The sequence below is a fragment of the Chelonia mydas genome, chromosome 10 (genome assembly GCF_015237465.2).
Source record: "Chelonia mydas isolate rCheMyd1 chromosome 10, rCheMyd1.pri.v2, whole genome shotgun sequence".
NCBI classification, from domain to species: Eukaryota; Metazoa; Chordata; order Testudines; family Cheloniidae; genus Chelonia; species Chelonia mydas.
In genome coordinates, this window is record NC_051250.2 from 19,853,578 (window position 1) to 19,878,499 (window position 24,922).

The following is a 24,922-nucleotide window of genomic DNA, read 5'->3' on the forward strand; positions in this document are numbered from 1 at the left end:
CTCCTTCTCTTGGGAGTGGTGGTCATGGAACCCCCAACCTTAAGACAGTGCATCTCATGCCTTCCAACTGGCGGAGTCTCCTTCTGCTCCCTTTCCTCAGACGTATCATCTGGTCCATTCTTCGCATTGGTACCTGTGGAGAGAACATGAAAACGGTTACTTACCTGTATCTGCGTTGCTGGTACATGGACGTTCCCCTTTCTTCTTCTGGAGGTCACATGATGCCAAATTTCTTCGCCGGTCTCCTGTCTCCATTGTGCAGCCTGCTCTGAATCTTCAAAACCCTGCATTTGTGCCTTCATTTGTGTGGGTAACAACATATGCAAATTAGATATGCAGTCAGGCAGGATAATATCAAGCCGGTAATCTGAGATGCATATGATATTTATAAAAAATAATACACATCACTCTAGACTTCTGTGAAGAAGAAGAGAGAATCTTCCTTTAGGAAGCATCATAGACTTTAAGGTCAGAAGGGACCATTATGACCGTCTAGTCTGACCTCCTGCACAACGCAGGCCACAGAATCTCATCCATCCACTCCTGTAACAAACCTCTAACCTATGTCTGAGCTATTGAAGTCCTCAAATCATGGTTTAAAGACTTTGAGGTGCAGAGAATCCTCCAGCAAGTGACCTGTGCCCTATGCTGCAGAGGAAGGCGAAAAACCCCCAGGGCCTCTTCCAATCTGCCCTGGAGGAAAATTCCTTCCCGACCCCAAATATGGCGATCAGCTAAACCCTGAGCATGTGGGCAAGACTTGCCAGCCAGCCACCCAGGAAAGAATTCTCTGTAGTAACTCAGATCCCACCCCATCTAACATCCCATCATTGGCCATATCTACCACTAATAGTTGAAGATCAATTAATTGCCAAAATTAGGCTATCCCATCATATCATCCCTTCCATAAATTTATCAAGCTTAGTCTTGAAGCCAGATATGTCTCTTGCTTCTCTGGGAAGCCTGTTCCAGAACTTCACTCCTCTGATGGTTAGAAACCTTCATCTAATTTCAAGTCTAAACTTCCTGATGGCCAGTTTATATCCATTTGTTCTTGTGTCCACATTGGTACTGAGCTTAAATAATTCTTCTCCCTCCATGGTATTTATCCCTCTGATACATTTATAGAGAGCAATCAAATCTCTCAGCCTTCTTTTGGTTAGGCTAAACAAGCCAAGCTCTTTGAGTATCCTTTCATATGACAGGTTTTTCCATTCCTTGGATCATCCGAGTAGCCCTTCTCTGTACCTGTTCCAGTTTGAATTCATCTTTCTTAAACATTGGAGATTAGAACTGCACACAATATTCCAGATGAAGTCTCACCAGTGTCTTGTATAACAGTACTAACACCTCCTTATCTCTACTGGAAATACCTCGCCTGGTGCATCCCAAGACCGCATTAGCTTTTTTCACCACCGTATCACATTGGTGGCTCATAGTCATCCTGTGATCAACCTCTACTCTGAGGTCCTTCTCTGTTACTTCCAAGTGATGCGTCCCCAGTTTATAACACAAATTCTTGTTATTAATCCCTAAATGCATGACCTTGCACTTTTCACTATTAAATTTCATCCTATTACTATTACTCCAGTTTACAAGGTCATCCAGATCTTCTTGTATGATATCCTAGTCCTTCTCTGTATTGGCAATACCTCCCAGCTTCTTGTCATCCACAAACTTTATTAGCACATTCCCGCTTTTTGGGCCAAGGTCAGTAATAAAAAGCAATCCCTGAGGAACTCCACTAGTAACCTCCTTCCAGCCTGACAGTTCACCTTTGTGTGACCCATTGTAGTGTCCCCTTTAACCAGTTCCTTATCCACCTTTCAATTTTCATATTGATGCTCATCTTTTCCAATTTAGCTAATAATTCCCAATGTGGAACCGTATCAAATGCCTTACTGAAACTGAGGTAAATTAGATCCACTGCATTTCCTTTGTCTAAAAAATCTGTTACCTTCTCAAAGAAGGAGATCAGGTGGGTTTGACACTATCTACCTTTTGTAAAACCATGTTGTATTTTGTCCCAATTACCATTGACCTCAATGTCCTTAACTACTTTCTCCTTCAAAATTTTTTCCAAGACCTTGCATACTACAGATGTCAAACTAACAAGCCTGTAGTTACCTGGATCACTTTTTTTTTTCCTTTCTTAAAAATAGGAAAAATGTTAGCAATTCTCCAGTCATACGCTACAACCCCCAAGTTTACGGATTCATTAAAATATTTTGCTAATGGGCTTGCAATTTCGGGTGCCAGTTTCGTTAATATTCTTGGATGAAGATTATCTGGGCCCCCCGATTTAGTCCCATTAAGCTGTTCAAGTTTGGCTTCTACCTCAGATGTGATAATATCTACCTCCATATCCTCCTTCCCATTTGTTGTCCTATCATTATCCCTAAGCTCCCCATTAGCCTCATTAAAGACTGAGGCAAACTATTTGTTTAGATATTGGGCCATGCCTAGATTATCCTTAACCTTCACTCCATCCTCAGTGTTTAGTGGTCCCACTTCTTCTTCTTTCTTTGTTTTCTTCTTATTTATATGGCTATAGAACCTTTTACTACTGGGTTTAATTCCCTTTGCAAGGTCCAACTCTACATGGCTTTTGGCCTTTCTCACTTTATTCCTACATGTGCTGGCCTCAATAGGGTAGCTTTCCTTGCTAATCCCTCCCATCTTCCACTCCTTGTAGGCTTTCTGCTTTTTCTTAATCACCTCTCTAAGGTGCTTGCTCATCCAGCTTGGTCTACAACTCCTGCCTATGAATTTTTTCCTCTTTCTTGGGATGCAGGCTTCTGATTGTTTCTGCAACTTTGACTTGAAGTAATTCCAGGCCTCCTCTGCCTTTAGATCCACAAGTTCTTCAGTCCAATCCACTTCCCTAACTAATTTAATTTTTTAAAGTTAGCTCTTTTGAAATCAAAAACCCTAGTCACAGATATATTTTTGTGTATCCTTCCATTTAGTTTGAACTGAATTAGCTCATGATCGCTTGAACCAAGATTATCCTCTACAACTATTTCTTCTATGAGGTTCTCACTACTCACCAAAACCAAATCTAAAATGGCATCCCCTCTCGTTGGTTCAGCAACTGCTAGGTGAAGGAATCCATCAGTTATCGCATCCAGGAAAATCTGAGCACTATTATTATTACTAGCACTTGTCCTCCAGTCTATATCTGGGAAGTTAAAGTCTCCCATGATCACACAATTCCCACAAATGCATCTGATGAAGTGAGCTGCAGCTCACGAAAGCTTATGCTCAAATAAATTGGTTAGTCTCTAAGGTGCCACTAATACTCCTTTTCTTTTTACAATTCCCATTAGTATTTACTTCATTAAAGAGGTCTCTATCCATATCCAGATCGGATCCCGGCGGTCGATGGCACACCCCAAGCACTATCCCAGGGGGGGCTTTAGTAGCTTTCTTCCTTAATGTGATTTTTGCCCAGACAGATTCTGTCTTATCCATTCCATCACTTCTTATTTCTTTACAATCTACCTCATCATTGATATACAATGCTACTCCACCACCTTTGCCTTTATTTCTCTTTCCTAAACAGCACATACCCTTCAATACCCGTACTCCAGTCATGACTACTGTTCCACCATGTTTGTTATCCCTATAATATCTGGTTTCACTTCCTGCACCAGTAGCTCTAGTTCCTCCATTTTGTTACCTAGGCTCCTCACATTAGTGTACAAACATCTTAATTTTGGCCTCGCTCACATTCTTTACCCAATTAGGCACATACATTCTACCGCCAGTATCACCTATTAGACTGGTATGTACACTACCCTTTCTCCTTATGTCCATTCTCCTACCCATGGCTGTATCCTTTCTTACTTCATTTTCTTCCCTCTCAGTGTTAAAATCTGGCATGGAGATTACCTGGACATCTCCCAACCATCTTCCCCAGATTCCTAGTTTAAAGCTCTCTTGATCAGTTGTGCCATCCTCCATCCTAGAAGTCTTTCCCTCCTTACTCAGGTGAAGTCCATCCAGAGAGAACAGTCTTCTGTCCATGAATGCTTCCCAGTGGCCATGCATCCCAAAGGCCTCTTTATAGCACCAGTACCTGAGCCCTCTGAGCGTCATAATCTTGTGTCACCTTTGTTGCCCTTCTCTAGGAACAGGCAGAATCCCACTGAAGATCACCTGAGCCTCAATTTACTTAAGCGTCTTCCCCAGCCTGGCATAGTCTCCCTTGATATGTTCCAGCGAGAATCTAGCAGTATCATTTGTTCCCACATGAAGGACAATCAGTGGATTCTTTCCTGCTCCCGTTAGGATCCTCTTCAGCCTCGGGTCCACATCTCGTATCTTAGCACCTGGCAGACAGCACACCCTTCTGTTCTCTGGATCAGCTCTTGTTACGGGCCTGTCTATCCTTCTCAGTAAGGAGTCCCCAGTCATGTAGACCTGCCTTTTCCTGGCGATGGTGCAATTCTCCAGTCTATCCCCTGTTCCCTCTGGCTGCAAGTCCTCTCAATTCCTATTGTCCCTTGCAATCCTCTGCAACCCATCCCATATCCTCCTGGGGCTCGTATTTGGTGTTTATCTCCATTGACTCTTGCCCTCTTCCTATAGGACTAGCTGCTCTTCTTCCTTGCCCTCTCACTTTCAGTGACCACGTGCTGTGCTCCTTCTTCATTTTCCAACTCCGCAAACCTGTTCCTGAGCTCTATTTCTCCTTCACTAGCCCGTCTTTTTCTCTGCCTGGTTCTCTTAGTCACATGCTTCCATTGTCCACTTTCCTCACCCAGAAGTATCCCCTCAGATCTTTGGTCCCGCTTCCATCTGCAAGTCTGAGCTTTTCTCTTCAGCCTCCTCATGTCTTTGCTCCATCATCCACTCGAAACCCTTCTAAACTCAACCAGAGTTTCCACCTGCATCTCCAGTCCTCAGATCTTCTCTTCCATCAGCTCTATCAGGCGGCACTTCATGCAGATGAAACTCTTTTCAGGTACCCCCTCCAGGATCATGTACATGCCACAGCTTCTACATCCAGTCATCTTCATTGTGTCTTCCACTACTTGGGTCACTACCACTGCTGCCTCTGTGTCTGTCAGTGCCTTCTCACCTAAATCCTGTTAGTCTGGGAAACACAAACCAAACCAAAACACCACCACCCACAGCAAAACAAACTCTCAGCGAGCACCAAAACACTGCCAGACCACCATACACTCCCTTCGCTAGCCTGTCTGTTCCTTTGTCTGGCTCTTAGTCTTCCCCCCAAACTCCCCTTACAAATTTCCACTCAAACTGCCCTGTTTACAGCTCTGTTTGCTGGCTCCTGTGCTGCTGCAGCTGTCTGTGATCTGACATAACATTTGAGAAACTCTTGGTAAGTAATATGGCTCTATCTGATTATAATACTATAAAAGATGGAAGTTTATAATTTACCTGTATGAGAACACCCATGATCGGAAAGCAGCTATTAGCTATTGTGCTAATCTGTACAATTAAATTCTCTTGCTATTGGTCATATTATTTATTTGCATAGTGGTACTGTTTAGATGCCCTCATCAGATATCAGGGCCCCATTGTGCTAAGCCTGTATACGCATTTAATAAACAGTCCCTGCCTGAGGGAGTTTACAGTTTAATTGTATGATGAGAGACAACAGGTGAGTATAAAAAACAAATAGGGAGGAATAGGTAATAATAATCAGAGGTCATCGTGCATCAGTTGCCTGGCCCTTATTCTGCTTAGCAAAATATAGCCAATAAACTGTTACCATATCTCTGGTTGATGCCTCTTATGTATTCTGACTCTTCTTCCTTCCTCAAGCCCCTTACCCAGTGTAAAGCTTAGGGATCTGCATGTTGCTGTACATGACACTTTGCCATCCAATAGTCATATTCAATGCCAGATCAATGAGCCAGAAGAAATAGAAAAAAGAGTCATTTGATAGTGAGCAAATTAAAATTTAAAGTAAACCTCATGTGTATAAAGAAAAGGAGGACTTGTGGCACCTTAGACTAACAAATTTATTAGAGCATAAGCTTTCGTGGGCTACATCCCACTTCATCGGATTCATAGAACGGAACATTCAGTAAGAAGATCTATATATAAACACAGATAAGTTGGAAGTTGCCATACAAACTGTGAGAGGCTAATTAGTTAAGATGAGCTATTATCAGCAGGAGAAAAAAACTTTTTTGTAGTGATGATAATCAAGATGGCCCATTTAGACAGTTGACAAGCAGGTGTGAGGATACTTAACTTAGGGAAATGGCCCAGCCACTCCCAGTCTCTATTCAAACCCAAGTTAATGGTATCTAGTTTGCATATTAATTCAAGCTCAGCAGTTTCTCGGTGAAGTCTGTTTTTGAAGCTTTTCTGTTGCAAAATTGACACCCTTAAATCTTTTACTGAGTGGCCAGAGAGGTTGAAGTGTTCTCCTACCGGTTTTTGAATGTCATGATTCCTGATGTCAGATTTGTGTCCATTTATTCTTTTGCGTAGAGACTGTCCGGTTTGGCCAATGTACATGGCAGAAGGCACATGATGGCATATGTCACATTGGTAGATGTGCAGGTGAATGAGACCCAGATGGCGTGGCTAATGTGATTAGGTCCTATGATGGTGTCACTTGAATAAATATGTGGACAGAGTTGGCATCGGGCTTTGTTGCAAGAATAGGTTTCTGGGGTAGTGGTGTGTGGTTGCTGAGAGTATTTGCTTCAGGTTGGGGGGCTGTCTGTAAGCGAGGATTGTTCTGTCTCCCAAGATCTGTGAGGGTGAGGGATCATTTTTCAGGATACGTTGTACATCTGCGATGATGCGCTGAAGAGGTTTTAGTTGGGGGCTGAAGGTGACAGCTAGTGGCATTCTGTTATTTTCTTTGTTGGGCCTGTCCTGTACTCGGTGACTTCTGGATACTCTTCTGGCTCTGCCAATCTGTTTTTTCACTTCAGCAGGTGGGTACTACAGTTTTAAGAATGCTTGATAGAGATCTTGTAGGTGTTTGTCTTTGTCTGAGGGATTGGAGCAAATGCGGTTGTACCTTTAGAGCTTGGCTGTAGACAATGGATTGTGTGGTGTGTCCTGGATGGAAGCTGGAGGCATGTAGGTAAGTATAGGTGGTGTTTATGTGACCATTGCTTATTAGCACAGTAGTGTCCAGAAAATGGACCGCTTGTGTGGATTGGTCTAGGCTGAGGTTGATGGTGGAATGGAAATTGTTGAAATCGTGATGGAGTTCCTTAAGGGCTTCTTTTCCATGGGTCCAGATGATGAAGATGTCATCAATGTAGCGCAAGTAGAGTTGGGGTGTTAGGGGACAAGAGCTAAGGAAGCATTGTTCTAAGTCAGCCATAAAAATGTTAGCATACTATGGGGCCATGCAGGTACCCATAGCAGTGCCGCTGACTTGAAGGTATATATTGTCCCCAAATGTGAAATAGTTGTGGGTGAGGACAAAGTCACAAAGGTCAGCCACCAGGTTAGCCGTGACATTATGGGGGATACTGTTCCTAACGGCTTGTAGTCCATCTTTGTGTTGAATGTTGGTGTTGAGGGCTTCTACATCCATAGTGGCCAGGATGGTAGTTTTCAGGAAAATCACCGATGGATTGTAGTTTCCTCAGAAAGTCAGTGGTGTCTTGAAGATAGCTGGGAGTGCTGGTAGCGTAGGGCTTGAGGAGAATCCACATTGCTGTCAGGGTGCCAATGCCTGAGATGATGGGGCATCCAGGTTTATGGATTTTGGGTAGCAGATAGAATATCCCTGCTTGGGGCTCTAGGGGTGTGTCTGTGCGGATTTGTTCTTGTGCTTTTTCAGGGAGTTTCTTGAGCAGATGGTGTAGTTTCTTTTGGTAATCCTCAGTAGGATCAGAAGATAATGGCCTGTGGAATGTGGAGTTAGAGAGCTGCCTAGCAGCCTCTTGTTCATATTCCAACTTATTCATGATGACGACAGCACCTCCTTTGTCAGCCTTTTTGATTATGATGTCATAATTGTTCCTGAGGCGGCTGATGCCGTTGTGTTCAGCACGGCTGAGGTTATGGGGCAAGTGATGCTGCTTTTCCACAATTTCAGCCCGTGCATGTCAACGGAAACAATCTATGTAGAAGTCCAGTCTGTTTCGACCTTCAGGAGGAGTCCACCCAGAATCCTTCTTTTTGTAGTGTTGGTAGGAAGGATTCTATGGGTTAGTATGTTGTTCAGAGGTGTGTTGGAAATATTCTTTGAGTCGGAGATGTCGAAAGTAGGATTCTAGGTCACCACAGAACTGTATCATGTTTGTGGGTCTGGAGGGACAAAAGGAGAGGCCCCAACATAGGACAGACTCTTCTGCCAGGCTAAGAATATAGCTGGAAACTATATTGTTGGGTGGGTTAAGGGAACTACTGTTGTGGCTCTTTGTGGCATGTAGCAGTTTAGATAGTTTAGTGTCCTTTTTCTTTTGTAGAGAAGCAAAGTTTGTGTTGTAAATGACTTGTCCAGTTTTACATGTGTAAGTAAAAGTAATTATTATTGCTGCCTTTTCTAGCTTCAGAATGAAAATATTCAACTGCAGGCTGGTTTCTTTGTACTGAAATACTTTTCAGATTTTGTCAATAATGAGTTAGCATCGGATTTTTCATGACTATACTTCCTGTGGTTTATTCCTGGTCCAGGAATGAGCAAGTGGAATGGTGTCTTAGAGCCACTGTTCACTGCTTCCAGCTGTGCTGAGACACCTATGGCATCTCCAGAAAGATTTTTCACCCTTTATTTCTCTTCACTCTGCAGTTCCATCACTGTCTCCAGTGGATCCATAACAGATCCGAGGTCGTCTTTGGAGGAGGTTAGAGGAAGAATCAAGAAATCTGATTCTTCCCTTATCCTTTTGCTTCTCCTCTTATAGGTATATTTCCAGATCCCAGCTACTGAAGAAACTGTCAGCCCTGATCTGAGTTCCACCACAACTTCCACCACTGTCATGGCCCTGTTGGGTTCCACCACAACAACTTTTGGATCATCCTCCTTTATACATGGAGAGGTGTAGTGTCATCTAATAAGGATCCAGTGGCTCAACACTCTTCAGATCCGGTTACTCCAGATCTATCTGTAGCTTAGTTGGTTGTACCTGATACACTTTCTGAAGAAGAGGATGAGGAGACACCTCCTCTTTTGGACCAGGAACAAATGGATACTGACTTTCATCCCCATTTGTTCCCTGACAAGCATGTGGGTGTAACTTTTGCTTCTTCCTGTTTTGAGGATGCTTTGCAACTGCATGACCTTGTTGATTGCATGGTACCCACATTAAATTTACCTTTGGTGGCTGTGGAGGAAGTCTCCCATCCAGTACTTGACATTCTTGTGACTACCTCCATGAACAGGATGTTGCAGTCTGCCCAGACTGTTTGGTCAATTCCTGCTACCTGTCAACCTATTTCCAAGAAAACAAACAGTACTAGAGTCTACATGAATGGCTCTCTTACTTTCATTCACAGCCTGTGCAAATTCACTAATGGTGGCTGCTGCCAGTATAGGTTTAGGTCTGGTCAAACTCACTCTACTCCTGCTGATAGAGAGGAAAGAAAAACTGATACACCTGTAAGAAAAGTTTTCTTGTCCTCTTCTCTGGGAATTGGAGTGGCTAATTACTAGTCAATGATGGCCTGTTATCAATTCCACTTATGGGAAAGGATGGCTTATTTGTCCAAGATTTGACAGGAGATAAAAGACTGGCTAATGCTATTTTGATATAACAGCAGCATATGGCAAAGCATGCCCTCGGAGAATCATTTGATGCTTCAGACTCTTCCACCAGAGCACTGGCATCCGCAGTTACCTTGAAGAAGCAATCTCAGCTCCATTCCTCTTTCTTGACTGTGGACATTAGAGTCAAGGAGGAAGATCTCCCATTCAAAGGAGATGGTCTTTGCAGCAATAAGACTGATGAACTGTTGGAAAAATTAAAGAAAACTAGATCCATTGCTCGTTCTATGGGTATCTATTCCTCACTCAGAAGGGGACTTCCTACTCCTTCTTTTCAATACCAGGGGCAATACTACCCTCAGTTGTCTACTTATTTTTCTTCAAATCAGAGTAATCAGCAACAGCATCAGCAATCTCAGTCTTCATTCCAGACCCAGCATAAAAAGCATCTGTCAGATACCTAAGATGAAGACCCCTTCATCTTCTGTGAACACCAGATTTGATGTGAGGATCAAGAGTCACAGACCAATCAGCCAGGATCCATCCCTTCTTTTATTTGCGGACAAGCTAGCCCAATTCATCAACAAATAACCTTGGACTTATGGGTACTAGAGATTATAGAGAAGGGCTGGGCCAGTCAGTTTGAAAAACTGCCCCCTCTTAATTCTCCCTACCCTTCCCCTTTCAGGAAACCTTCTTACAATATTATTCAGAAGAACATAAGCTGCTCCAGATAGGAGCTGTCAAGGTGGTACCCAAAAATCTTTTCAAGGTACTGCCTGACACAGAAAAAAGATGGGAGTCTTCGTCCGATTTTAGATTTAGGAAAATTGAACAGGTATATCTAGAAGTTCTGGTTTTCTATGTTAACCCTGGCCTCCATAATTTCCTTGCTTTCAGCTGTGGATTGGTTCACCACTCTTGATTTAAAGGACATTTATTTTCATATCTCTGTTTCACACAGTATTGAAAATACCTGCATTTCATGGTGGTGGGCACCATTTCCAGTACAAGGTGTACCTGTTCAGCCTGTCAACTGCACAAAGGGCCTTTTCAAACTGCCTTTCTGTAGTAGCAACACATCTGAGAAAATAAGGTAGTTTTGTTTACCCATATTTGGATGATTGGTTGCTTAAAGCTACTTCACGTGAGGATGTGTTACTCCACATCATGTTTACAATCTTCGTCTTTCCGGATCTGGGTCTGCATCTCAGTGTCAAAAAAAATCAACTTTCTGGCCACCTCAGAGAATTCCTTTTACAGGTTCTATACTGGACTCAGAAGCAGGGAAAACTTTTCTTTCAGACGACAGGTTACTAAAAATAGAGCAAGTGGTTTTGCAAATTTGAGACTGCCCATCCTGGAAGGTAATCATCTTACTGGGTCTCATGGGTTTGATGGCAGGGACCAATTATGTAGCTCCCTTTGCTATTCTCAGAATGTGATGCAGGCAGCATTGGACATCTTGAATCTACACATCAAATCAGTCTTCAAAAGTTTGTCACCATGCCTCAGGATGTTCTAGATTCATTGAGGTGGTAGATGAACAAAGCAAATGTTCTCAGAGGCATCCTGTCCAATCCCGCTTCTTTTTATTCAAAAAAACTTCAACCAGTTCTATGACTGGTCAAAAAAATGGGCAGGAACTTACTTCAGTTTCATTGAAATTGTTCTCATTTTTTTCAATTCAGAATTTCATCAAAATGTCAAATTTAAAAGATTGAAAAAAATTGCACTTAGTATGAAACTACTTGTTCTTCAGACATAATCCTAACATGGTACGCAGAAAAGTAGAGCCCTTTGAAGATGTCTACGATATGTATTAGAGAGGGGTCTGAACCAAAACCAAAGACGTGACGACTTCACCTGAACTTTGCAACTTGGATATACATCTAATATAGAACACACATACATACACTTTCAGGGAAGTTAAAGTGTAGTGCTGAATACAGTTTAAGTCAGATATTCCCTCGCCATCATCAAGTGCTTTAAAATTAGCCTTAAAAAATGATGATGATGTGTATAGCTTTTATCTCATCAGCCGCCTGGACTGTCCTCCTCATGCCCCCCCATCGGGATGACTTTTACAAAGCTCCTAGTGGCAGTGACCTATTCAGTAAAGGTCCTATTTAAATACTGGAGTGTTACCAATCTGAATGCTGTAATGTAACATGCTGACATTTGTCTAGTGACACAGAAGCCACACATTTCATTTTATCCTTAGTGAAGGTTTTCCTACAAGATTCATTAGTAATTCGTGTCATTTTGTTCAAGGTGGGGAAGAATCTAGAATTTATCTTCAGCATGGTGCACTTCAGCACCAACTGCAATAACTAGAGTTGGATTCATACACCTTAACTTTCCAGGCAAGCAGATCAGTCTCTAAACCACAATAAAGGCAGGATAGTCGCCTTCAACTGCACCTCATGCTGCGTGGAGGGAAAAAGAGAAAATGCGAAGTAGGAAATGGATGATACATAGATCATAAACAGGACCTGCCTGAAGGAATATTACATTATCCATGAAATCACATACCAGTGGATAATTTCTTGCTGATTTATACACAGAAGACAAGATAGTTGGGAAATGCTAACTGACTGCTGAGCAGCCAGGCCTCACTAGTTATTTTTTTTACTAGAAACTGTTAACCTGGAGAAATTCTCTTCACCAATTGTCCTTTGTTCATGGCAGCACATATTTCATTGGATAAAATATGTGCTGCAGTAAATGTTGTGACTATCAAAGGCAATGCACTGTATTATTCCTAAGCCATTTCAAGCCTCCAGTATAAGTGAATTTTATTATCGCTCCATTAACCCTTTGCTGAGCTTGTTAGAGTGCAACCTCCTGAGAAAAGTAACATCATATCATTTCAGTTAGAAATCTATGGGTTCTCATCTGCTGTAAATCTGTACCCCTCCACTGACTTCACTGGAGCTGGAGCTACTCTGATTTACACCAACTGGGGATCTGGTCCTCTATTTTTATTCACACTTCAATATGAGTAGAAAAAGCAGTGAGATAAAAGCTCCTAAACTACATCATCAAAGGGTAGGTTTTTGTTATAATAACTGATCTGTAATTAAGCTAGGCTAAAATTCTTCCATCAGATCCACAGGCACACTAGGGCAGGGGTTCTCAAACTGGGGGTCGGGATGAGGAATTGCTGGCAGCATGGAACAGCTGGGAGGCAGCGCTGGTGGTGCTGAATGGCAAGCAGGAAGCCTGTAGCTCTCATCTCCCTAAAATCATTGTGATGTTTTGATGCTTGATGGATTGGCTGAGGAAGAGGATGGTGGTTCATGTGCTTCAGGGAGGGAATGAGAATAGAGATGGAAGCAGAGCTCCTGGTGGGAATTAGCTTAGGCTGGGGTAGGTAATGCAGACAGGCAGGTACCATGGCAGTACAAGACATGGTGCATATGTGATGTCCTCAGTGTCCCATGGATTCAAGAACACGTGTAATTATAACCCTATATGTGGAATTAACTGTTGTTTAAACCCTGACAATCTGATGGGAGATGTGGCTCAATATCCTATGAAACTCCTCTATCAGCCAGACCTACCCAACAGGCAAAGATGAATTTCACTGGAGATTTGTTGCCCTGCTTGTGTGCAGAGACCATCAGGCAATGGGGAAATTCCTGGAACAACACCTGATGAACTTTAACAGAAAACCAATGCAGACAATTGCTCCAACCCCATTATTCCACTAGGAACTGTCCATTTTTGCAATCTTTGGTGAAGTGGGATAGGACTGAGCAGCAGGTTTCTGGGGATGGGTTTTATTTTAGAAGCTTTATATACTGAAATGGAAAAACCTCTTTTAATTTGCTTCATCTCCAGTGACCACTTGCCCAGAGCCAAGTCAACGTTCTGTGATTAAACGTATTTGCTGCTGATTCTCTCAGGAGTCAGTGGTTCTGAAAGCTCTGGATCAAATTATAAAAGTATTAAAGACAGCTTTTTAAAAACAAAATTACAAAATGTCTAATTACATTTAACTATCTGTGTAAATGATAGTCCTTGGTGTTTAATTATCTAATTAAACTAAGTTTAAAAGATGGAGAGACCTTTCTAACCGCAGTGATGCAATAGTGGTAAAATTGATGCATCTGGCAAAAGTAATTCTTTCAGAAAACAGTGGCCTGTTATAGATTTTGAATTAAAGGAAGAAAAATTAATCTAAAGCATTTAAATATGTATACTCTCTGCAGTAAAAATGTTACCTGCAATAAAATTTTCATTTTGTTTGTTACTTAATAGATACCTAGCAGTACATTTCATGACTTTTTTTTTCTTTCCATTACTATTTGTGATTTATGAACATTGAAATCACAATAAAATAGAATCTATAATGTTGTTCAACTCCCTAGGTTCCTCTCAGAGAACTGGGGATGCTATTCTGTAGTTAAATGAAAACAAAACAAACTGCTGAAAATGAATGGTTTAGACCACTGTTGTAAAAGTATAGTTGGGATTTTCAAAATCACTCTGTCCCTTGAAATAAATGGGAATTTTATAATTGGCTTTGAAAAGATATTATAGAATTAGACTTATGGTGAGTGCTTTTGAAAATCCTACTTGTAAATTGTGGAAGCCCCAAAGGTTAAAATTCAGTCCATGGTTGCCCTTATCTTTAATGGCTCTTGGAGAATGGAATGATCTGAGCACGGGATTTGGGGACAGGAATTTCTGAGTCCTCAATCTGACTTTGACACTGACTTCCTCTGTGACCTTAAGCAAAACACTTAAACCTGCACTTTAAAACTTTGGTGCCTGAAGTTAGGCACCTAAATCATTATTTAAACATGTTGGAAAGTGGTCTGAATGTTCTTTTTAGAGCGACTCAGGACCCACAACTCTCATTGACTTCAGTCAGAGCTATAGGGCTGAAAATCAGGCCAATTATTTAGATGCCTAACTTTAGGCATCATGGTACAGATCCACAAAGGTACTTAGGCACCCTAAGTCACAATTTTAGTCTCCACTGTGACCCACAAAACTCTCTCAGCTGCTGCCTAACCCTGTAGGTCCCTAAACACACTCAGTGCCTAAGTTTTTGCAATTAAATTTCCCTGGCACCTAAATTTCTGCTGCCTCACTCTATGCATCTGAACACTTGTCTTCTGTCTTCCACAGAGTGATCCACGAAGTGAGGGAAGATAGGGATTCATCCACCTCACTTGCATGCAGGGCCCAATCTGGTAGGTGTGCTCAGAGGCCACGTACTGGATCAGGACCTGTTCAAAGTCTGACTGGAGTAGGAGCCACCTTATACCTTTTATCCCCCTCATTAGAACACTTACGAGGGTTGTAGGAGACCCCAGTTCAGCCAGGGAGAGAAGGGATTTGAACAGGGGTCTCCCACTCCTGTCAGGTGAATGCTCTAACCACTGAGTTCTGGGATATTCAGATTTGGGGCTCTCTCAATCTCTCCTGTTGAAGTTGTTCCACTTTGTATAAATAATTAGTCATTGGAGCAGGGAGACTGGATGCTGGGTTCCCCACCTCCCACGATGTGCCGTAACCACTAAGATATAGAGTTATTCTCAGTCTTAGTCTCTCTGGCCTAATGACGCTTTAATTATTTATCCAAATTTAGGAGAGACTAAACAAGAGAGGACGACACTGCACATCACAATATCCCATATCTTAGTGGTTGAAGCACTCCCCTAAGAATGCGAGACCCCTGTTCAAATCCTTTTTCACCCTCTGACAGAGGGGGAAATTGAACCCAGGTCTCCCACATCCCAGGTGAGTGCACTAAGCTAAAGGTTATAAGGTGGGAAGTGGCACCACCACTGTGCTGATGGTTTAGAGCATATTCAGAGTCTGAGTCAGCCCCACTTATGTTCCAGTTAATTTATTTTCTTTTTTCTTAAGCAGAGGCAGTAATACATAGTAAATGTGAGATTTCATTGACTTGGTTGGCATTGCAGGACACAAAAGAGCAACATCACAGAGTGGGAAGGAAAGTCATGCCTAAAGGAAGAAGTAACAGGAAAAAAATAACCAGTCTGCTTGTGGCAAGGTCAGTTAGTTGATCTGGAATAACTGCATCATTTTGTTTTCGCTGTCATATGAATTCAAAAAAGGGTCTAATATTCCAATACCAAAGTCTTTTAGCATCTTGGTTAATTATAAGGAATATAATCACACTTACTAAACTCTGTCCCAGTCCCTCACGCTTCCACGCTCTGGGCTCCATCAGCAAATACTCTTTGGCTTGCTTTGATCATGCCATTAACTGAAAATCTAAAGTAGCAGCAGAACTAATTAGAGACTCAAGTTCTCATCCAAGCTGGAGAAGACTTAGTGGACTGAGCACTAGACATGGCATAGATAGTTTCTCAGTGGTCACATGTTCAAACTCTGGCAGAACCAGTTCAGCCCTTCACCATGTTCAGGCCATACAGCTGACTATACAAATCTTTCAAAAGAGACCCAAGTCCCGGCAAGAGAATGCAGCTACTAAAATGCCTTAACTATCAGAACACTGGTCTCAGGACATCGACAATTCCTTTACTTCAGGAAACAACTGAAAGTAATAAACTCATCCATAAATGCAAGTACCTACCTTTTATTGTATTTTAATAGATTCATTTATAAAGCGTGCATGGCTTGAGCAGCTGTAAAATGCTTAGCCCTGGACCCACTTAAGTTAATGGAAGTTGTATCGTTAGCTTCAGGGGGAGCAGGGTTTGAGTTATAAAAATAAAACCCACCACAACTTACATGAGCTATCCATAATGAGTGGCAGTAAAGAACCCCTGCTGAGCTGGCTTATGGAAACATTGGCAATATTCCTCTCATTTTTCAGGAATAAAATAGAAGATTTGTAAAAATCAGAAGAAATAAACCAAATAGACACATGTTCCAGCATGTCTACTAGTCTTTGTCACAGCAGTTCACTGATCTTGGGCTCTTAGGGACTATGAAGGGAAGCAATTTCCAATGCTGGAGGCCCTTGTTGGAGAGAAGTCATTGCAGCCCGCCTCAGAGTCTCACCTTGTGAACCAATAGCAAGAGTATTCTAGATGCTTTTATCTACTGTAGGGGGGAATAGAGCAAGGGGCAGCCTGCAAGACAGCCAGATCCCAGACCATTCAGGCCTTTAAAAGTTATCAATCATTGTCCACATTTTGAATTGCATCCCAAAGTCAATGTAGAGCAGCACAGGTGGTATGTGCTCGGAGAAGCTGTCCTACTTCAGCAGGTGGACAGCTGCTCCATGCTCCTCCAGATTAAGCAGAGTGTATTCATATTATGGAGAACACTGGGAAAGCACTGTAGATGGTGCCAGTTTTGGCAAAGTTCCCTTTTCAACAGTCTGACTGTCAGCTCCTCCATGTTAATCTGCTGACTCTGCCACCTGACAGGAGAAAAGGAGCGCTAGAACAGCTATGAGCATGAGCACTGGGGAAATGAAAAAGGCAGGCTGGAAATGAGGAAAAAATAGATCAAGTGAAGAGAGAGAATGTAGGAAAGTATGAGAGACAGCCAGCTACTGCTGTACTCTTTCAGTAGGATAATTTATTTCAATCTCTTTGCACTGTTTGATACAGAAAATGTCAAGGGAAATACAGGTGTCCCTGGCAAGGCTTTTGCCTGACCCGGTTCTATCTATATAGAAGCTGATAGCCAAGTATTTACTTGATTACCTAGAAGCAGGTGTGACAAAACCAATCTTGTTCTTGTTTATTTTAGCAGTATCACTCCAAAGACTCTGTCAGCAAACTATTATTTCTAAAAGGTTGTAAGCTATGGCTGTACATTTGCTCTGGACTGAAATTCACTAACATAGTCTCTAAGGTGCCACAAGTACTCCTTTTCTTTTTGCGAATACAGACTAACACGGCTGCTACTCGGAAAACTAACAGTGCAATTTCCAGAGCTGGATAAAAAAATATTTGCATGATTTGTTGTAAAAAAAAAAATAGGAGGCCAACCCCGCTTTACTCACACAAGTGAGTCAAAGAGGAGAGTGAGGGAGCATTGAAGCCAATGGGACTACTTGCATGAGTAAGGGTTAAAGGATCAGGCTATATATTTGTCCTTTAAAATGGGTGTATAGGTGGGGAGAGAAAAGGGCCAGATTCTCAGGTGGTATAAATCAATGTAATCACTAATTTACACCAGCAGAGGATCTGGCCCTATATGAATAGTGCTAAATTCTTCCCTCGGGTATTCCTGTGCAGATTCCATTAACTTCAATGAGACTTGAGTAGAATTTAGTTGTTGTTTCTTCACACCATGCTCACTCCCCACCTAGGATACGAGCTCTGGTGTGAAAACATGATCTGCCAGAAGCATTGCGCCAATGTTTCCCTTTGTAAGCAATAGATCCTCTTTGTAAATTCTGTAAAACATGTTGAATAAAATTTTTTAACTTCCTTTGCAACTAAAAAATCATTTCCCAGTGGCATTTTGCAAACATTCAGCTAAAATGGGCACTCTTCATTTTTTTTAAGTGTCAAATGGATAAAAAAAAAACCTAAACTCCTATTTTGATTAGTTTTGCTTAGCATTTTCCCAGAAGAGTTGGTACTTACATAAACCTGAGCTCTGATTCTCTTCTGACTAAGACTTCCCGAAGCCTCTGGATCTTTGCCATCTCCAATTCGATTTCCTCAGGCATCATTGTTGTTTCAGCCATTGAGATGATGTCAAGTTGATCTATGTGTGTGAAGGAAGACAGGAAATGAATGAGGCTGGTCTAACTAAACTTAGCAGGATCTTTAAAGAATACAACTTAATCACAGAGGTGCCATGCCATGGTGTAATTAATGTGGGTAGCAGGGAACATACTAGCTGGATGCTAGGTAGACTGATCCTTTCTTGTTTTGCTGGGTAGTTTCAATTATTTTAATCATTTAAAAATAAAAGGATTCCTGTAAATCTCTAATACGATTTGACATGTGCTCAAAAGAAAGCCTAACCTACAGTAACCCAGTGTACTGTTAGAGCTGCTGTGCCTTATTTTACATCACTACAGGCTTTTAAAATACAGCAATATAACTGCTACAAAGCTTACCAGCTACAAGAATTCACTCTTGTGAACAATCCTGCATTGGAAGAGATATGGACAAAATGAACTAATAAGAATTTTTCATCTCTAATTCCTATGATTCTTCCTGGAACTCCATTTATTTAAATGGGACAGGCAGTTAAAAGGACAGCCCAGAGAAAAGGGCCCATCAGAGAAGAGGCTAAAGAGAACAGTCTAAAGAGTGTGTATAAGAGGCTAAGGGTCTAATCCTGTGAAGCACAGAATGCTTCTTGTGAAATGCTAGTAATCATGATTTCCACTGAAATCAGGTGGAGTGGAGGATACACAGTACTTTGTAGGAGGTGTTCAGCAAGTGGCAGGATCAGGCAGGCCCCTTTTATTATTATTTTTGTGTAATTGACATGTTCTCTCTTCCCTATTGGTAGAAGTAGGTACTATCTGTCTACAAAGAGTTGGTTTGGGAAGGAGGACTCTGACCTCCAGGAAACCTTATGCTGATGTTTTATCACATTTATTTATCTTGGCCAAGATTTTAAAATGAGACTAATGATTTTGGGGTGCTTCAGTTTTTGGGAAGCACCTTAAAGAGGCTTGGTTTTCAGGAAGTGCTGAGCAGTTGACCTCTGAAAATTAGGCCCCTTTAGTATAACAAATAAATAACAAAAACTGAGACACCAAAACTCACTCGCTACATTTGAACACACATGTGTACAGGACACGAAAAAACAAAAAATGAAATTGTAGCATTAGCTACATTTCTGAATTAGGAGAATGCAGCTCTACCAATTACAAGGAAACAAATTATGAAAGTACCACCATAAACACCAGATCCAAGCAGCTGAACATCTTACACAGAAGACTTGGAATATGAATAAAGCTACAGTCCCCTCTGTTGCTTTATCCCTCTTCAAGCACCATCAATCGCCTTATGTTTTCCTTTTTACTCTACCAACTGCTCTTAAGGTCTCATATTACAGTGACCATCTAGTGGTTAGGGCACTGACCTGGGACAAGGGTTCCATTCCCTGCTCTGCCATAGCCGCATTGTGAGACCTTGGGCAAGTCACTTGGCCTCTCCATTCCCCATTTGTTAAATTGGGGAAAAATACTTTCCTGTCTCACAGGAAGAAGATTGTGAAGTGCTTTGAGATCTAATGATGGAAAGTGCTGTATAAAAAATAGACTATTATTATTATTTATTATTAACATAGAGGAAGACATCTAGGTGTGGTTTTCCTTAGAATACCCCCAATCAACATGGCTCCCGTATTAGCTAACTCACCAATACTATTCCAACTATTCTTGGAAAGTTGAGGAGAATTGGGAAAGTACCAGAGGACTGAAAAAAAGCAAATATGGAATCAATCTTCAAAAAAGGAAAGAAGAGTTACCCTGGCAACTACAGACTGGCAATTTCAGTTCCTAGTAAAACAATGGAGCAAATATGAAAAGAAAAGTAAAATCATTAAATGGCTAGAAGATAATAGAACCATGAGCAAAAGAAGCACCGATTTATAAAGAACAAAAGTTGATAGCTTTTTAAATAAAACTACGAAACCAATAGATGAAGGAATGTTATACAGTATATTTGGAAGTTAATCTTATTATCAGCATTAATCCAAATTGACTTGATTCTGTCTCATGGACTGGAAACAAACTAAAGGGCCTAAATAAGGATAAAATTATAGATGATGATGGTGATGTATTTCATTTAGGAGAGGTTTCTAGCTGGTATCAGTATTAGGTCCCATCTTACTGAATGTTATTAGTGACCAGTGGAGTAAACAGAACATTAATGAAAAGTATATATACTATTAAACGGAGGCCTTACAAATAACAGAAATAATATGTAGGAATTTTGAGAGGTGAGAAATCTGGACATGAGGCAACAAAATGGGATTCATCTTAGAAAACAGTTATCCATCTGGGTGAAAATAATCGGAAATGCAGATATTCAAAGTGAAGGAGAAACACTTAGACCCATCCTTCCCTCTGCTACACACTGCAAAGGGCAGCAAAACAGGTCAAAAAATGTGCATGAGGGAACCATCCCTCTACAACGTGCTTTCCCCGGACACCACAGAAGTCCCTCTGATGAAGGTCGCTGAGGCTGGAGCTTTGCAGTTCTAATGGGTGGCAGGCTAAAGGAAAGGGAGCAGACTATGAACACGACTTGTTTCCTCTGCAAAGTGAAGATTTTTTCAGTTAGAACATTGTTAGAATCTCTTCCATAGGCAGGGGTGTGATCTAGATGTCCTAATAGGAGCTGGAAAAGACCTATTTTTATGATTTATATGATTCTCTCCATTGTGAAACTTGTGGCCAGATTTTCCAAAAAGCTCTTCTGAAAATCTAGTCACTTATTTTGGTGCCTAAATGAGAGCTGAAATCCAACCCTTCTGGAAATTCTGGCCTTAGTGCCTAATGCAAAGCCCTTCCAGCCCTGGCCTGTCTGGGATCAAGGGACCACTCTAAAGTTCTGAACTTCAATCCAATACATGTACCACTTTGTGCTACCACAAGACCAATGGGCAGAATTACATAGAATATCTAGTGGAAGTTACAGCAGGAATCAATCTAAAGAAGCCTTGGAAGAAACAGAAACACTGGTGATTTAAACAAGAAAAATGGATTGCATTCCTATTATTAAAAAAAAATATGGAAAGTGTGGCAAAGGATCATTACTGTACTTTAAAAACCTTTTAAGCTGGCCAACATGTTCATTGGCACTGGCTGGGTTATTTTTGCTTTGTGAGTCACCCAACAAATTATAATTTTTGCTTTTACTAACCAGAATCCTTTAACAGGCAAACTTACACCAGAACTGCTCAGGGCTCCAAATTTGCTCTTTGTAAAACTTCATTTCATTGCTAGGTCAAAGAATCAGTATTCATCGTTTTGCTTTTTGTAGCGTTCCATTACTACAGAGTTATTTTAACTGGCTGGATCAAAAATAGCTTTGATGCAAATTTATTTCCTAAATGCTTTAAACAGGATGCAGGAAATCATTCTGATTCTACAAAGAATTAAAGCCAATAAATGCCAAATGTGCAAATAATACAGAAGGTTTTAAAAACAGTTTTCAAGAGCATGTAAATGGAAGTGAATGTTATGTTCTACTTTAAGAATTGTAATTTTCTTCTCACCTACTATTTACATCTACCTATAAATATCCCAGTGTTTGCTATGACCCAGACCAACTACCCCACTGTGATCTCAGCAATTCTGGAAGTGAGTATTAAAAAAGCAGTGTGCCCAGTAGACATTTAGGGTCAGACCTTTGGCTTCTTGTTCCCTTTGCATTGTGCCAACCTGTTAAGTTTCCCCAATTTTTTAGTGCCCCCTTATAAGCTCATAGATTTTAAGGCCAAAAGGAACTATTGTGAAAATCTGTCTGACCTACTGCATATCACAAACCAAAAAATTTCACCATTTCAGCCCGTTGAACTACATCATCTCTTTTAGAAAGACATTCATGCCAAACTGACTGGAGTAGCTCAGGAGTGTGAATACTGACTCACAGCAGACTGTTGAGAAGCAGGGCACACGCCCCAAATTGGTTGTGAGTTCTATATTTGGATTTCACCAACCAAATATAAGGTGTGAACTCCTCAAACACTAGTTAAGAGCCTTAATATGGAACCACAGACAGTCCCCTTGGGTATTCCAGTCTATCGTGCCACCCAGCATATTTGCCTTTGAAATAGATGGTCCATTACACCAAAAAATCACAATATTCAGGTTATTCCCAGTCCCAAAGGACCAGTCATTTATGCCAGGTCAGTTGCACCTTAGATCCTACACCAAATACAACACTTGTAGCCAATCCTATAATAAATCAAATAAAGATGTATTAACTAAGAAAAATATATAAGAAAGTTATTTACAAAGTTAAAGCAGGTAAACATATACACACAAATGAGTTACAGTCTTAAGTTCAAAAGGTAACAGAAGCTGCTGTAATATGCAAGATCTATATGTCCTCTTCAGCTAACACAGACTAAACAGCTGGGGATCCCTTGCTTATGCTTAGAAATCTTGCCCTCCCCAAGTCCAAGCAGCTTAGAGATGCAGTTTCTTCCTGTAAGGGATTTTTATTTCCTTCCCCCAGAGTTCAAGCTAATGGGACAAATCCCCATGCACATCTCTTCTTCATGGGTGTGGGGGAGCAATCAAAAAAGACTTTTGTCCTCTGATGTTCCACAATGGTTTGTCTGGTATCTATGGGCCTTCTTTTGTTCGGCAGGAAATAACCCTTGCTGTGGCAAACAAATTTCACACTTGGTAATGCTTCTCTCCTGACTGTGGTGGTTCACAGTTTCAGAGCAAACACTTAAATTTTACCTTATAACTAGGGCTGTCAAGTGATTAAAAAAATTAATCATGATTAATCGTGCTATTAAACAATAGAATACCATTTACTTAAATATTCGTGGGTGTTTTCTACATTTTCAAATATATTTATTTCAATGACAACACAGAATACAAAGTGTACAGTGCTCACTTTATATTTATTTTTATTACAAATATTTGCACTGTAAAAAACAAAAGAAATAGTATTTTTCAACTCACCTAATACAAGTACTGTAGTGCAATCTCTTTATCATGAAAGTTGAACTTACAAATGTAGAATTATGTACAAAAAAACCTGCATTCAACAATAAAACAATGTAAAACTTTAGAGCCTACAAGTCCACTCAGTCCTACTTCTTGTTCAGCCAATCGCTAAGACAAACAAGTTTGTTTACATTTGCAGAAGATAATGCTGCCTGCTTCTTGTTTACAATGTCACCTGAAAGTGAGAACAGGCATTTGCATGGCACTGTTGTAGCCAGCATTGGAAGATATTTACATGCCAGATGTGCTAAAGATTCATATGTCCCTTGATGCGTCAACCAAAATTCCAGAGGACATGCGTTCATGCTGATGATGGGTTCTGCTTGGTAACTGTCCAAAGCAGTGTGAACTAACACATGTTCATTTTCATCATCTGAGTCAGATGCCACCCGAAGAAGGTTGATTTTCTTTTTTGGTGGTTTGGGTTCTGTAGTTTCCGCATCAGAGACTTGCTCCACACCTCATCCCTCTCAGATTTTGGAAGGCACTTCCGATTCTTAAATCTTGGCTTGAGTGTTGTAGCGATATTAAAAATTTCACATTGGTATTTTCTTTGCATTTGGTCAAAGTTGCTGTGAAAGTGTTCTTAAAATGAACATGTGCTGGGTCTTCATCCGCGACTGCTAGAACATGAAATATATGGCAGAACGCAGGTAAAACAGAGTTGGAGACATACAATTCTTCCCCAAAGAGTTCAGTCACAAATTTAATTAATGCATTATTTTTTTAAGAAGTGTCATCAGCATGGAAGTATGTTCTCTGGAACAATGGCCAAAGCATGAAGAGGCATATGAATCTTTAGCGCATCTGGTACGTAGATATCTTGCGATGCCAGCTACAACAGTGCCATGTGAACACCTGTTCTCACTTTCAGGTAACACTGTAAGTAAGAAGTGGGCAGCATTATGTCTCGTAAATATAAACAAACTTGTTTGTCTTAGCGATTGGCTGAACAAGAAGTAGGACTGAGTGGACTTGTAGGCGCTAAAGTTTTACATTGGTTTGTTTTTGAGTGCAGTTATGTAACAAAAAAACCTACATTTGTAACTTGCACTTTGATGATAAAGAGATTGCACTCCAGTACTCATATGGGATGAACTGAAAAATACTATTTCTTTTGTTTATCATTTTTACAGTGCAAATATTTGTAATCAAAAATAATATAAAGTGAGCACTGTACACATTGTAATCTGTGTTGTAATTGAAACTGATTTATTTGAAAATGTAGAAAAACACCCAAAAACATTTAATCAATTTCAATTGGTCTTCTATTGCAAAACAATGCATAACCCGGACCCTGCCCCACAGCCTTTAACACACTGCTCTAGCCATATCTGTAAAGTGGTGATCATGTTGTAAGCATGCTCAAGGGAGAAAGGGGGGGGTTCACTTGTAGGGAGGGTCTGTGGGGAGCTAGAGCTAGAGGAAGGAATGGGAGTGAAGGAATCCAGACAAAGGGCAATCGGGAAATTTGAATAGGAGAGCCAGAGATAGGGGAAAAGAAAAGGAGTACTTGTGGCACCTTAGAGACTAACAAATTTATTTGAGCATAAGCTTTCATGAGCTACAGCTCATTTCATTGGATGCATGCAGTGGAAAATACAGTGGGGAGCTATTACCAGCAGGAGAGC

The 24,922-nt window shown here is 41.0% G+C and overlaps 1 protein-coding gene across 2 annotated transcripts in view; it reads right to left on the reverse strand.

Moving 5' to 3' along the window:
- BMERB1 (bMERB domain containing 1) overlaps positions 1–24,922 on the reverse strand; it is a 99,213-nt gene that overhangs the window by 39,287 nt on the left and 35,004 nt on the right. For both annotated transcript variants that reach the window (XM_007058142.3, XM_043523227.1), the window contains exon 2: positions 18,217–18,340. In XM_007058142.3, the coding sequence (XP_007058204.1) occupies positions 18,217–18,340 (124 nt within the window). The remainder of the gene's footprint in view (positions 1–18,216; positions 18,341–24,922) is intronic.